This window comes from Eubalaena glacialis, chromosome 16, assembly GCF_028564815.1.
Source record: "Eubalaena glacialis isolate mEubGla1 chromosome 16, mEubGla1.1.hap2.+ XY, whole genome shotgun sequence".
Lineage (NCBI taxonomy): Eukaryota > Metazoa > Chordata > Mammalia > Artiodactyla > Balaenidae > Eubalaena > Eubalaena glacialis.
This window is the reverse complement of record NC_083731.1, coordinates 4,142,199-4,154,945: the sequence shown is the minus strand read 5'-3', so window position 1 is coordinate 4,154,945 and position 12,747 is coordinate 4,142,199. Positions and strand designations below refer to the sequence as shown.

Genomic DNA, 12,747 nt, shown 5'->3' with positions numbered 1-12,747 from the left:
AGAAACTAACACACCATTGTAAAGCAATTATACTCCAAGAAAGATGTTAAAAAAAAAAAAAAGAATGGTAAAAGAATCTCCACCGTGTCCTGCCGATTTCTTTTTTTATTCTGCTTAATGTATCTCAAAGATACTTCCCTACTGGTAAACACAGTAGGGAAGTATCTTTGTTTCTTTAAAAATAGTTTTATGTTATCATGGGCTGATATACCATCATTTATTTAACCAAACGCCTGTTACATTTAATTTAATTCCTCTCCTTCATTAGAGTGTAATTTTGCTGTAACTATGCTATGCTTGTAAATGTATGTTTTTGTATGTGTGTAACAACTTCTGAAAGATAAATCCCTGAAAATTCATTAAGTTGGCTAGAGTATAAAAACATTTAAAATTTTGATAGATGTTGCCATTTCCCCCTACAGATGATCAGTATATACATGATATAAATATTTGCATCAAAAAAGCATGAGGATATCTTTTTTTTCTCACATTCTTATCAACACAAATTATTATCAAAGTTTTGGTTTGCAAATTTGATACCAAAAAGAAAAATACAACTTTAGTTTGTCTTTGTTATGGATGAGGAGGATATCTTTTTATAAGTTTAATAGCCGAGTGTTTTCTTTGACATATCTTTGTATCTTTTTATATTTTTGAATAGTTTTACATGTAGTTGTATTTTTTATTTATTATCTAGTTGATAGCCTTTCTTATGGGAGCTCTTCATATAATAGAGAAAAAAGTCATTTTCCTGCTATTTTGGTACAAATATTTTTTCTGTGTCACCTCCTTTGACTTACGGCATTCACTGTAGAGTATTTTTATCAATCATATAAATTAAATTTAGCAATCTTTTCTTCTCTGGCTTCTATTTTCGTTTTTGTTTTCAATACCTAAAATACCCTTCTCCTAAATTTGTATTATTTGTGTGGCTTTGTTTTCTTACTTTAAATATCTGTGCTATCTGAGATGTATTTAAGCAATAAGAGAAGGTTTGTTTTCTAGATGATTACACAGTTGTCTCCAAACTACTTATTAAATAATCCATGTTTTCCCTCATTGACATGAAACGTCACCTTTATTAAACACTGAAGTTCACATATGCATCCATCAGAATTTGGCAAAGCCAAATCTCACAGCTCAGAATTATTTACCCCAGTATATCACTACAGATACTTTATCCAGATTGAAGCTGAGTTAAAGATAACATTGTTATTTAAATCTAGAGGTTAGATTCTACCTCCTAAAAGGAAAATGGTCACACTAGGTAAAATCAAGAGACATATTGAAATTTAAAGACATTTATACTGTCAAAGGATAAAATTATATTTATGGGACATGATTTACACTTCATACCTAGAGAAAAAACCATACTGTATTATACTCAGTTTCTTGGTTTCTTTAGATTTTTGCAGTTCATTTTATTGTCTTCATTTTATCAGACCCAGTCCGAATTACACAGTGACTCCCAGGCCAGAGAAAACCAGTTTATAAATATAAATAGTAGAATTTTTCTATAAATTAATTGTTTCTTTATAATAATTAAAATTGTATTATGGATTCTTGCTACTCCCCTCCCCCCCGCATACAGTGCTGTGAAATTGGAAGAAACTGACTCCTGTTTAGCAAACATATCCCAAAGCAAAACCTATAGTTTTCTTAGTCTTAATGAGCCAAGTTATACACAGTCATATCCCAGCCATTGAAAACTGGCTTAGGTCCTGATGCCCATCTTTCTCATTATAAACTTTCCAGCTTATCAAAAATCACGCAGTGCCTCTTAGGCCTTTGAGGCTTGGCTGTGGTCATGAACAAGGAGGAGCACAGCACGGTCTTCCAGAATGGTAATTAATAATACGTAGCATTTACATACGATTTTACATCTTCAAAGGACTTTGCAAACGCTAATTAACCCACTTACTAACCCTTTTAAAGGAAGAAGCGGGAATTAGCTTTCGTCTTATGAATGAAAAACTGGCTCGCAATAAAGCTGTGATTATGCACGGTCTTTTGGAGTTATTCATAAGTAATATAAGGTCTTCTTTTGTTACATTTCAGGTGAATCTTTGCCAACCTCACCATTATTGACATTTTGGTCTGGATCGTTACTTGTGGGGAGCTTTTCTGTTCGCAGTAGGATATTTAACTGCATACTTGGCCTCTGCCCACTAGATGCCAGTCACACCTCACCCCTCCGTCTTGACAATGAAAAAGTCTCCAGATATTGCCAAACCCCAGAAGGGCAAAAATCTTCCCCAGCTGTGAACCACTTCGTAGGAGAAAGGGCCAGAAAAGTTTGGCAATGCCCATTACAGGGTTTTCCCTTACAAACACAGTTCTTTTCTCCAATTCACATTCTATTATTACCATGTATCACAGAACCTCTGCACCTATTATTTTTCCTTCTCACATTATGTACAAAAATAACTGATAAGATAGTGTTCTAAACATAGTCATAATACATATGCACACACACACAGGGTCCTTACAACCACTGGATAAACCAGTTACCACTATTACCCTATTTTATGCAAGAGGAAACTCAGACACATTTTCCTAAATGGGAAAAGAATTTGAAAAATAGATACATGCACGTGTTTAACTGAATCACTTTGCTGTACACCTGAAACTAACACAACATTGTTAACCCACAGTACTCCAATAGAAAATAAAAATTAAAAAAAAAAGATGTTTGTTTGAGAAGTCAGGAATTCTACTATAAAATATCTTTAGATGAAATCATGTGATCTAAGATGACTTCAAAATAATTCAGAGGTCTATAAATATGAAAAAAAGATTAATCATTGATAATTGTTGAGAATGGGTGATGTGCATGCGGGTTCATTATGCTATCCTCCTGGTTGCATTTAAAATTTTTTCTATGATTAAAAAAATAAGTTATGGTTGGACACATTATGTTTGAGAGGCCCATGTGACTTCATGTGGAGATGTTATGTAAACGGTTAGATATGTGAAATAGAGTTAAGCAAAGAAATCGGGGCTAAAAAAAGTGGGTGTTATTAGCATATTTAAAGCCACTGGGCAGGATGAGAACACCTATGGATTGAAAGGAGAGAGAACAGGTCTAGTACTAAGAAACTGAACTCTCCAAGAAAATCTAGAGAGGCATTCTTGCCAGAATTTTGCAATGTGTCTCAAGTCACTGGAAAATACATAACTATGAATCAGCAATTCCATTTCTACAAATGTAAACAATTGATTACAAAGCTCAGTAAAGAAGTGAAGGTGATTTAGTGACATAACCTAAAAGCCAGACAATAGGGGCCAGCTGGATACATTACAAACCAGTCAATGGAATATTGTGCAGCAATTAAAAATGATGTAGATATAGTTTAGTGACTGTAAATATTCTCACAATTTATTAGGTGAGAAAAACTACTCATAGAAAGCATTATAGCTTATTTTATACTTATTTGTTACACTGTAAATATGCATTTTGTGCTTTCCTTACCATCAGTAACCTAAAATAGATGTTATTATCTTTGGTGGTAAAATTATGTACTTTTCTTCCCACTACACATACTTGTATTTTGTAATTTTTCTCAATAGACATTATAAAAAAATATACAAGTTTAAAATTTTTAATGAAGCTCATTCAGTAATATGAAATTCAAAGGACCTGAAATAGGAACTGACTTGAATCAGTCAAAAATTATATTAATACCATAATGTCTATTTGACTGAAATAACTATTATGAATTGTTTGAAAATAAAGATAAGAAGTTATTTTAATAGTACATTAAATATTTTATTTAAATTAAGAAATATAACAAAGTAACATACATTTGTTCCATGGGTTCGATAAAATTTTTAACTACTTACAAATAATCTACACACAGTTTCTCAGGTACCAAATTCCAAGTATTTAATTGATGTCATAAAAACATATTTTTCAAAATGTACAGGCTGCATTCCAAAATTTGGTATATTTTGGTATTTATATATTTGGTACATAAATCCAGACATAATATATATATAAATACATACACATACTATACAAACTTCACATAACCTAAGAATAAATAAGTCACTTTAAAAAGTCAAAGCAATGTACTTCTCTGTAAGAAAGTTGTAACACACATGCCATTCTGACACATTCAATGGGTTATACTAAAGAAAATCACTCTTTGTGAATACTATTTATACTGAAGCACAAATTCACATAAAAGTATTTTCTTTAAAACATGCTCTATTTTAGAAAAAACATTAAGTGCGGGCCAAGTACTTTTAAAATTGCAAGAGATTTTAAAAATCAAACTGATCTAACTTTAAGTTTTTAGACTGTTAAATCTCATTCAACTTCCCCTGATTTAGCTAATGACATAACAAGGTATGTATTCATGAGCTTGACTTAACCTTAAAAAATAAATTTGTTCACATTTAAAAGAGGAATTTTAGCCTTCAACTTAAAAAGACATATATTTACAAGTCCAATTGTAACAATTTTGATTTTTTTCTTGCAATGCTTTTATTAGACAAAATCTATTATTAAAATTTTTATTTGACTTCAGAAAATCCTCTTTAGGTCACTGTTTTTAATGACTCTAAAAGCTTCAAATCTATTTTATTAATATCTGAGTCAAAATTCTAGATTTCTATAAGGAGACTGTAAACATTTTATTTCATCTTGGTTATAAAAATAATCAAATACTACACTGTTAAAAAATTTTCTTTCTTGACATTGGGCCATTGGGTGTCTTTTCTATATCAAAAGTTATGATTACTGTGTTTCTATATCTAATAATACTGCTTAAGCATAGATTTTAAGAGATTAAAATAAAATGTTTAATGAGTCAGCCAGATCAGAGGCTTCCCTCACTAGGAAAGCTAGCTTCAAACCAAATATTGATTTTCCTCCTGTAGTTCACTCTTGTCTATTGATTCAGTTACCCAACGTTCTTGTAGGATTTTAAACTTTCTCTTAAGAGTTCTTCGAAAAGCTTTAAAGTCTGCAACCCGACTCTGATCCTCCCCAATGATGACATGAGACACTCCCTCAGCTAAGCAGGAAACTACTTTTGCTCCATGAAATTGAAGCTCCAGGGCTGTGATAGCTAATCTTGCCCCCTCGACTTTAGTACTTAAGTCATTAATAACAGTATACAAGTCCAAATAAACGGTGTGGTGTCGAAACATGCTAAGAGGAGTGTTGTCCCAGGAATACCGGTGTTCCAAATCGGCAATCACAGGACCCATTTCCCTAGGAGTCTGTTCACCAGCATTTTTAATTCCCGAGAACACTTCCTTCAGTTGGTTCAAATCTGTATCGACAAAGTAACTATCCCCATAGCAGTCGTATTCCTGGGCGAAGTGCTGTTTTGTTGACGGGCACATGTGGATCATGAAGCGAGGCTGCCATGGCACACAGCTTTTGGTTTCTAAACACTCTAACAGCCACTCCGGCTTGACAACATCGTGTTTATCAGAAGAGATGATGTTTTTCACTCGAATGTTCTCAGACCCTGCAATCACACAGTATGTGTCTGGGCCTGGATTTTGGACTATGTAACCACCAAATTCTGCGATTCTGTTCTCCAGATCAGGCTTTGGATGGCTGTTTGTTCCACTCATGACACAAAACTCCACATCTTCAAATATATTAGAAACTTTGTTTATGTTAGAAAGGTTGGGTGCTTTTAGGTGCTCAATAATTCCAATAACTTTCCTCATCTTTGGGGCAGCTTTCCGCTTTTTTTCTTGTGGTTCATCATCATCACCCACATAAAGGTGTTTAGACGCAAGCTTTCCGGAGGCTTTCCCTCGAAGTTGTTCTAAGTCCTCCAGAGATGTACATTCATGCCATTCTTTGTCTTCTCTTATCTTCTCAATTCGTGGAAAACGCAACGTGCAGCCAGTTTTATACATATCACTGGGGACGATCTCTGTGGCCTTAACCTGAACAATGACCGAATTCCAAGGTTCGATGTAGACCTCTGGCTTCTCTGTTCCACATAAAATGCAACTTGGTGGAGCTTTCCTATGAAAAGGCTTCCAGTGTTTGGCCAACTTCAAACCCAGGTCATACAGTTCTTTCATGGTGTAACCTGAGCCAACGCGACAGAGAGTATGAAACACTGATGGTTTTTCACCAGAAGGGGGTTTCTCTGACACCGCACACAAAAAATGAGACATCATTCCACCCCGGGAACCTTTCCCCCAGTAGCCCCCCACGATTAAGATGTCCAGTTCATCCATCAGCCCATTTACATACTCTGGTTTAATTTTTAGCCATCCTTCACCTCTTTTATCTGGCTTGTAAATGGACAGAGGATGTTTTATCATGATCCCCTCTTCTCTTTTATCTATTGCTTCATTCAAAGCATCAATTACTTCTTTCTTAGTATGAGCTTGTGTTTTTTGCACTATTTCTATCCTACCTGGTACTGGTGTAAAAACACTATTAAGAATTTCATACCTCTTTCTCAGTGTCTCCTGCCCTAGCTTTTTATCATTAACCATCAATACATCAAAAACACAGTAACAAGTTTGCAGCTCAGAATCTTCTACCATTCTTTTAATATCAAACTTATTCCCCTTTTGCATAAAAGTTTGTGTATTAGGGTTGTAGGCCATCATCTCACCATCGAGGATGCAGTTTTGAACATCTGTTTTGAATGTATTATGGATGAACGGTGTAAGGGAACCTTCCTGTGGGGAAGAACCAAACTGATCCTCATAGTTATATCCATTGCGGGAGAAGTACCGATACACGTCCCCATCCTTGTGCATTTGCATGCGCTCACCGTCTAGCTTGGTTTCGATGTAGAAACTCTGGTGTTTCATGTCCTTCTCAATTCGCTCGATATCTGCTATAGTGGCCAGCATGGGTTTAAAGGCAGAGAATAAAGTGATAGAAATGTCACTGAGTCCAACTGAAGGATCATGCAGTTGCCTACAGACCTTTTCCAGATCTGTGGTGACATTATGCAACTCAGCAGCATCATTATGAAAAACAGAAAATACAGTTTGCTGACTAAAACCAAGCTTCAAGTCCTTTACAATCATCCGTATCAGCCACTTTTGTTCAAGTGCTGAACTCTGAGTTATAAGCTGAAGAACACTCTTCTTTACTAGGTCCTTCCTTTGGGCAGCATTATTGTTGGCAATGGAGTCTAAAATGTCATTTACCTGCTGTATGGTTAAACTTCCCTTCTGTAAACATCTGGGTTTCAACACAAAGTACGCAATCATCGCAAAGTCTCCAGCATCTCCACGAGTTCCGGTAGGTGTTCTGTAGTTTAGAAGTTTGAGGGCATCTTTTCCTTCTCGAGGTAAGTTAAGCAATTCAATATAAAGCTTAGCAAGCATAGTTTCTTTGATGCCATAGGCCATTCTCTCTCTTTCCAGCTGAGGAAGAATAAGTCTCATGGCTGGATAAAAAGAATCTGTGACATCTTTTTGGTTCTTATGAAGGGCATCATGAAACTTTCTCCAAGAATCTAAAAATTCTTTGAAGTGTCTGATTTTTTCTGCACGTCCTTTACTTTTCTGTATTCGTTCTAAAGTTGAACATAAATCTGCAAAAGGAACGTGAGATGCAACAGTCTGTGAAGTTTGTGAGGCAGCCATGGAAGAGACGGTGAATTTTCGGGTGGTTTATCTGATAAAGCAAAAAGAGAATAACTGTAAAAGATAAAATTCAACTAAATTTTAATGTAAAGACCTTACAGAAAGTGCCTGGTTCATAACAAATGTTTAATAATGTTTGTTAAATGAAAACAGACCAATGTTACAAATGATGTCTCTTTTCAACCTCTACATTGAATGATAATCAACTATTTTGTTTCAAACCCATTTCACTTCTGGGCTCCTGTGGTCTTTTCTTATATTTCTCCTCTTTTTCTTTCAGACCACCACCACACAGCACCAGAAACAAACTTTTTTTTTTCAATTTACAAACAATTTTTCCCATTTTATTGTTTTATTTTTTATTGAAGTATAGTTGATTTACAATATTGTGTTAATTTCTGCTGCAAAGTGATTCAGTTATACATATGTATATTCTTTTTTATATTCTTTTCCATTATGGTTTATCACAGGATATTGAATATAGTTCCCTGTGCTATACAGTAGGACTTTGTTGTTTACCCATTATATGTAAAAAAAAAAACTTCCTAAAATCATGTTTTTAACAAATCACTAGCTCACTGAATTGAAATTCGGCTGAACTGAACTTCTACATAGATAGGGTCCTTTCCCCCAAATAAGTACCCTCTTCTTCCAGACAAAGCCTATGACTATGTTTACTGTCACTTCTTCACTGCTATGACAAATCACTCTAGCATTCAAAACCCAAATCAAAATATCCTCCCCATGAAATTCTCACTTTACCTATCTCTTAACTCTATTATCATAGTTACTTACAGTTTTATAAATTTAAATTCATTAGTGCACTTTTTTGGCTGATAATCCCATGCCAGTAATCCCAAAACCACTTGCTGACTATATATGGGCCACGCATTGTGCTATGGGCAAATACAGTATGTTTCTGCCTCAGGAGTACATTTTGCAATGAAAAAGAGATGTAATGGGAACAACTATAAAATGCTAAGTGCTTTAACAAAAATATAGCAAAAGTAAAATGTCATGAGACAGAGCTTTTCACTGAGATATCTCCTAAAAGTCAGAGAGGAAATAACGGGGGCCTTATTCTAGACCCTAGACCCTGGACTAGGGTCTAGAATATTTGCTAAAGTGGTCACCACAAGCATAAAATTTCTTTGAAGTTTTAAATAATCATGCAAGTTCTATTAGAATCTATAAGATATCAGAACTAATATGGTTTAAACTATGTAACACTAAAATATACTAACTTTTCCAAAAAAAGATTCAAGTAAAATGTGTACTCTAGGAATTTAAGCCATGTTTTATCTTGTGGTTTCAGATACCTCCTGGCATATCCCCATGTAGCCCACAGGGCAGGGAGTCAGAGCAGCTTCCAGGGAGTGGGGAGGTCTCTTGTGGTGCAGAGTCCATGAAATTCCCTGCCCCAGCAAACAAAAGAGAATCACACAGTATTATTAGCACGAGGCTACACTATCTAGCAGGAGAAATCACATGGTTAACTACAATACCACGTTTACTAAACTGTCAGTCTCTGGAGATTAGAAATCATGTTGTAATCTGTGCCACTAGCTCCTGGCGCATAGTAGGTTGGTTTGTTGAATGAATTACTGAAACCTACAGTTGAGTTCCTGGAAAAGCACACTAGGGAAAGCCAGGAGCTCATCTCTCACACACACACACACACACACACAAACACACACACACACACAAAGTGGTGGGGTAGTTTGGTTAAAAACACCCAGCAGCTATGACTGCTCTGGGGAAGGCTAACAAAATCCATTTGGGGGCCTATGGGGAAAAAAACCCTCACTTCTCAGTCTAATTCCTGACAAAGGAAATCCAATTTCTACAGAGTCCATTAGGCCGAGATAAACCCAGGAGAGACCACAATCCTGGGTCTTTTGTCTCTGAATACAGGAACTGCTTCCCCTTGCTGTGTCTCATTTGAATAACTGACTGCAACACCTGGTTAGGTCTGTTCACTGTCTCAGCTCTCAAAACATGCTCCCTCACCCCAGCACATGACTGTATATAATGCCCTGTTTACAATTCATATATAATATATACCAAACGAAGTATGTTAAGAAATACTTCTTTGAATGTTCAAGATTGGTATAGGGTTTCTGATTTATCTGTAGATTCTATTACAGTCTCAAAGTCAAAGTTTCCCTGAACAAGTCTCAGGCGAAGACTCAAATTACTTTATACTAATGTTGAAATCCACGTAATGATGTAAATATATATGCATCGTAAAACTGCTACATACATAACAAGGATTCCAAAATTAGTATAAAATGAGTAGACTTCAAATATTTTTACTTATTAAAATTGTACAAAAAAGTCAAATATTAGGATTTCCACTGCTTTTTACATACTCTTTTAATTTTATTTTCTGGATTCTGGGGATTTTAGCTGATGTTTTTGATTTGGGAAAAAGCAATACAAAGAAGTTTGTGGTTAGGGCTCAGGCTCTGGAGGCCAATAAATCTGAGTTTAAATGTGGAGTCTAACACTTCATAGCTGTGTGATATGGGGCAACTATTTAATTTCTCTAAGTTTCAGTTTCCTTAAGTGTTAAGTGGGGTTGATAACTATGTAGAAATTAGGATGATGCCTGAGAATTCACATAAGATGCTTAACACAGTACCTGGCATTTAATAAGCCCCCGATCGATTTTAGTACTATAATGCTTGTTGACCCCAAAGACACTGAACACATGAATATTACAAAATACTAAGCGGATAAGAAGAGAGGAGGACGATTCATTTTGACAAGGATAAGCAAAGCTTTCACGAGAATATATACAAATAATTAGTACAATAATGACTCATCATCCATTCAGCTGCTGCCTATATACAACAAGACACACTAGCAAGGTTTTATTCGGTGAATATGGGAGATGATTCAATGCTCTTCTACTGGAGAGAAAGGGATGGCACAGGTGAAGTTTCCTTCGTGCAACCCTCGACAAGACAGAAGGGTTGACAGGAGCCCACCTTCCACAGCACTTTGTGATATACTGGGAGAACCTCAGGAGAAAGAAATTAGTGGTGAGAAAAAGCCAGAAAGCTGTGGGAGGCAGGAAGTTAGTGAAAGACAAGGCGTAAGAAGAGAAACAAGCATATTCCCTCCCTGCAAAATCACTGGACGGTCCACACTACCCTCATCAACGGATGCCGGGGGAGTCCTGGCCCTGGGCAAACCGTTAGCTCTGAGTCCAGGGGTCCCCAGCTGGCGGGGCTGGCGCCGGAATCAGGCCATTCAAGCAGCCAACACGGCTCCTGAAAGTCAAAGGCGGGGGACACTACAGTCCCCTCGCCCCACGTCCCAGGGGGTGTGGTCCAGAGCAAGAGCCCCGAACCGGAGACCGGGCTTCTAACGCGGCGGGTCGCCAGGGTGTCGGTGCCCCTCACCCGGGGACCCGAGGAGGATGAACCGAAGGACGAAGAAGAAACCTGAACTCTTAAGACTGCATCATTTCCTGGACTAAGAAGACGCGACACGGCCCCCTCCTGTTCGGCCACACCTGCCCAGCCTCCGCCTGCCCAGACTCCACCTCTGGATCCTCCGTGGAATCCGAGGCCCCTCCCGGGCCGCCACACAAACCGCCAACCTGACCTGAAGTCGTCGTCGTCGTCGTCGTCGTCGTCGCCGCCGCCGCCGCCGCCGCCGCCAAACCGGAAGCGGGAGGACCGAGGGCCGGTTCCGCCAGCTGCTCCCTGCGCAGGCGCAATCGCTTCCTGCGGACGGAGCGGCCCTGACTTCACGCGGCTGATGTACGCGAGCGCCGTCGCCACCTGCGGGCCCAGAGGCTGTGACGTCAGGAAGATGATGTGCGCAGGCGCGGTACCTTTCCGGAGGCACTGGGAGGACCGCCCACCTTGCTGGGCTGCAGAGGCCCCGAGGCAACCGGGGTTACAGTGTGGTTACCAACACATTTCCCGTTGGCCTCAGCAGCAGGTGCTCTTTGCAAACGGTTGGCCCACGAGAGTGGATTTCGTCGCTGAGGGAGACCCCCAAATACTTTGTCCACTGGCTCCTTACTGGGACTTTGAGCCTGAGCCTCTCTGCTTAGGCTACTCTTAGCAAGTGACAGCCTGTCAAAGTTCTGCTCCCTATGTGTAAAGAGTGGTACCATCACTCATTTCCGCGGTTGTGAAAGCACCCAGGGGAGAAGCGGGCATCTTCCCTCCCAAATCGTCTGCTGTTTCATTTAGGTGGAAAAATATGCTTTTGCAAAATTGTCTAAGGCAGTTCTTTCCTATTTGTTTTTCATGATGGTGCAACTGTGATGTGAGCTCTTGTCTCGTAACACAGAAATAATACATAATTCACAATAATACATAATATATAATTCATAATACAGATACAAACAGTTGCATACTCAGAAATCAACAATGGACTAGTTTCTATTCAAGGATTCAAAATAAAACTGTTCCACAAATCTCTACTGAGCACCTACTATGATATTGTAAATTGTGCTACATACAGAGGATTGAGAAATGAAAACAACCCGAATCCTTGTGTGTGTCTTTCCAGGAGCTGTGGCTTTCTACCAGTATCTTGCTATGGTTTGTCCTCTTCCACCATGGAGAATTGAGAAATTATTCATAAACTGTAGGAGGAAACAACTTTTAGAATTACTTCATTTTAGCATAAAATATTATTGCTTTAAAATGAAAGTGAAATTTTGCTACAACAAGCTCTGAGAATACATTTTGGAGTTTTAAGTGCCCTTAGTTGTTGTCTAATGTACAAAAGCCTCTTTTTACAAACTGACACACATTTAATCCACAGTACTAATTTGTAGTAAAGCTAGACTTAAGGCTCCTTCTAGCTCAACAACAATTATATGTCACACCAGCTATGTTATCTACTTTTCTAAAATCCCTTGAGTCATAAAGTCACATGGTACTGTTTTGTGGGTAATTTTTCCACCTACTAGTCAACTTAATTATCAATTTACTTTGGAGGAGCACCCAATAGTGTTAAGTTAGAGGACCCTCCACGTGCCCATCTTTTGCGAAGGCATTTGTGTACATTTTTGTACCCTGTTCAACATCTACTGAGCTTGTATAATGTCGGAGATTGCACTTTGTATTAGTGATATAAGAGGGGAACAAGGAAACCAGACAAACTCCAAGTTGTTTCAAATCCCCA

At 37.8% G+C, this 12,747-nt stretch overlaps 1 protein-coding gene across 2 annotated transcripts; it reads right to left on the bottom strand.

Annotated features, from left to right (window-relative positions):
• Positions 1–4,629: 4,629 nt before the first annotated feature.
• On the bottom strand, positions 4,630–11,275 carry LIG4 (DNA ligase 4). 2 transcript variants are annotated; one of them, XM_061170653.1, is made up of 2 exons: positions 11,206–11,275; positions 4,630–7,621 (listed from the first exon to the last, which is right to left on the bottom strand). In XM_061170653.1, the coding sequence occupies exon 2, from the start codon at positions 7,588–7,590 to the stop codon at positions 4,855–4,857; it is 2,736 nt and encodes a 911-aa protein (XP_061026636.1). In that variant the 5' UTR covers positions 7,591–7,621; positions 11,206–11,275; the 3' UTR covers positions 4,630–4,854. The 2 variants fall into 2 exon arrangements, with proteins under 2 accessions (XP_061026636.1, XP_061026637.1); XM_061170654.1 differs by lacking the exon at positions 11,206–11,275 and adding an exon at positions 8,910–9,240.
• Between the last annotated feature and the right edge of the window lie 1,472 nt (positions 11,276–12,747).

Excerpts from the sequence above, each read along its gene's own strand:
- LIG4 (XM_061170653.1), bottom strand. The coding sequence starts at position 7,590 with ATGGCTGCCTCACAAACTTCACAGACTGTTGCATCTCACGTTCCTTTT.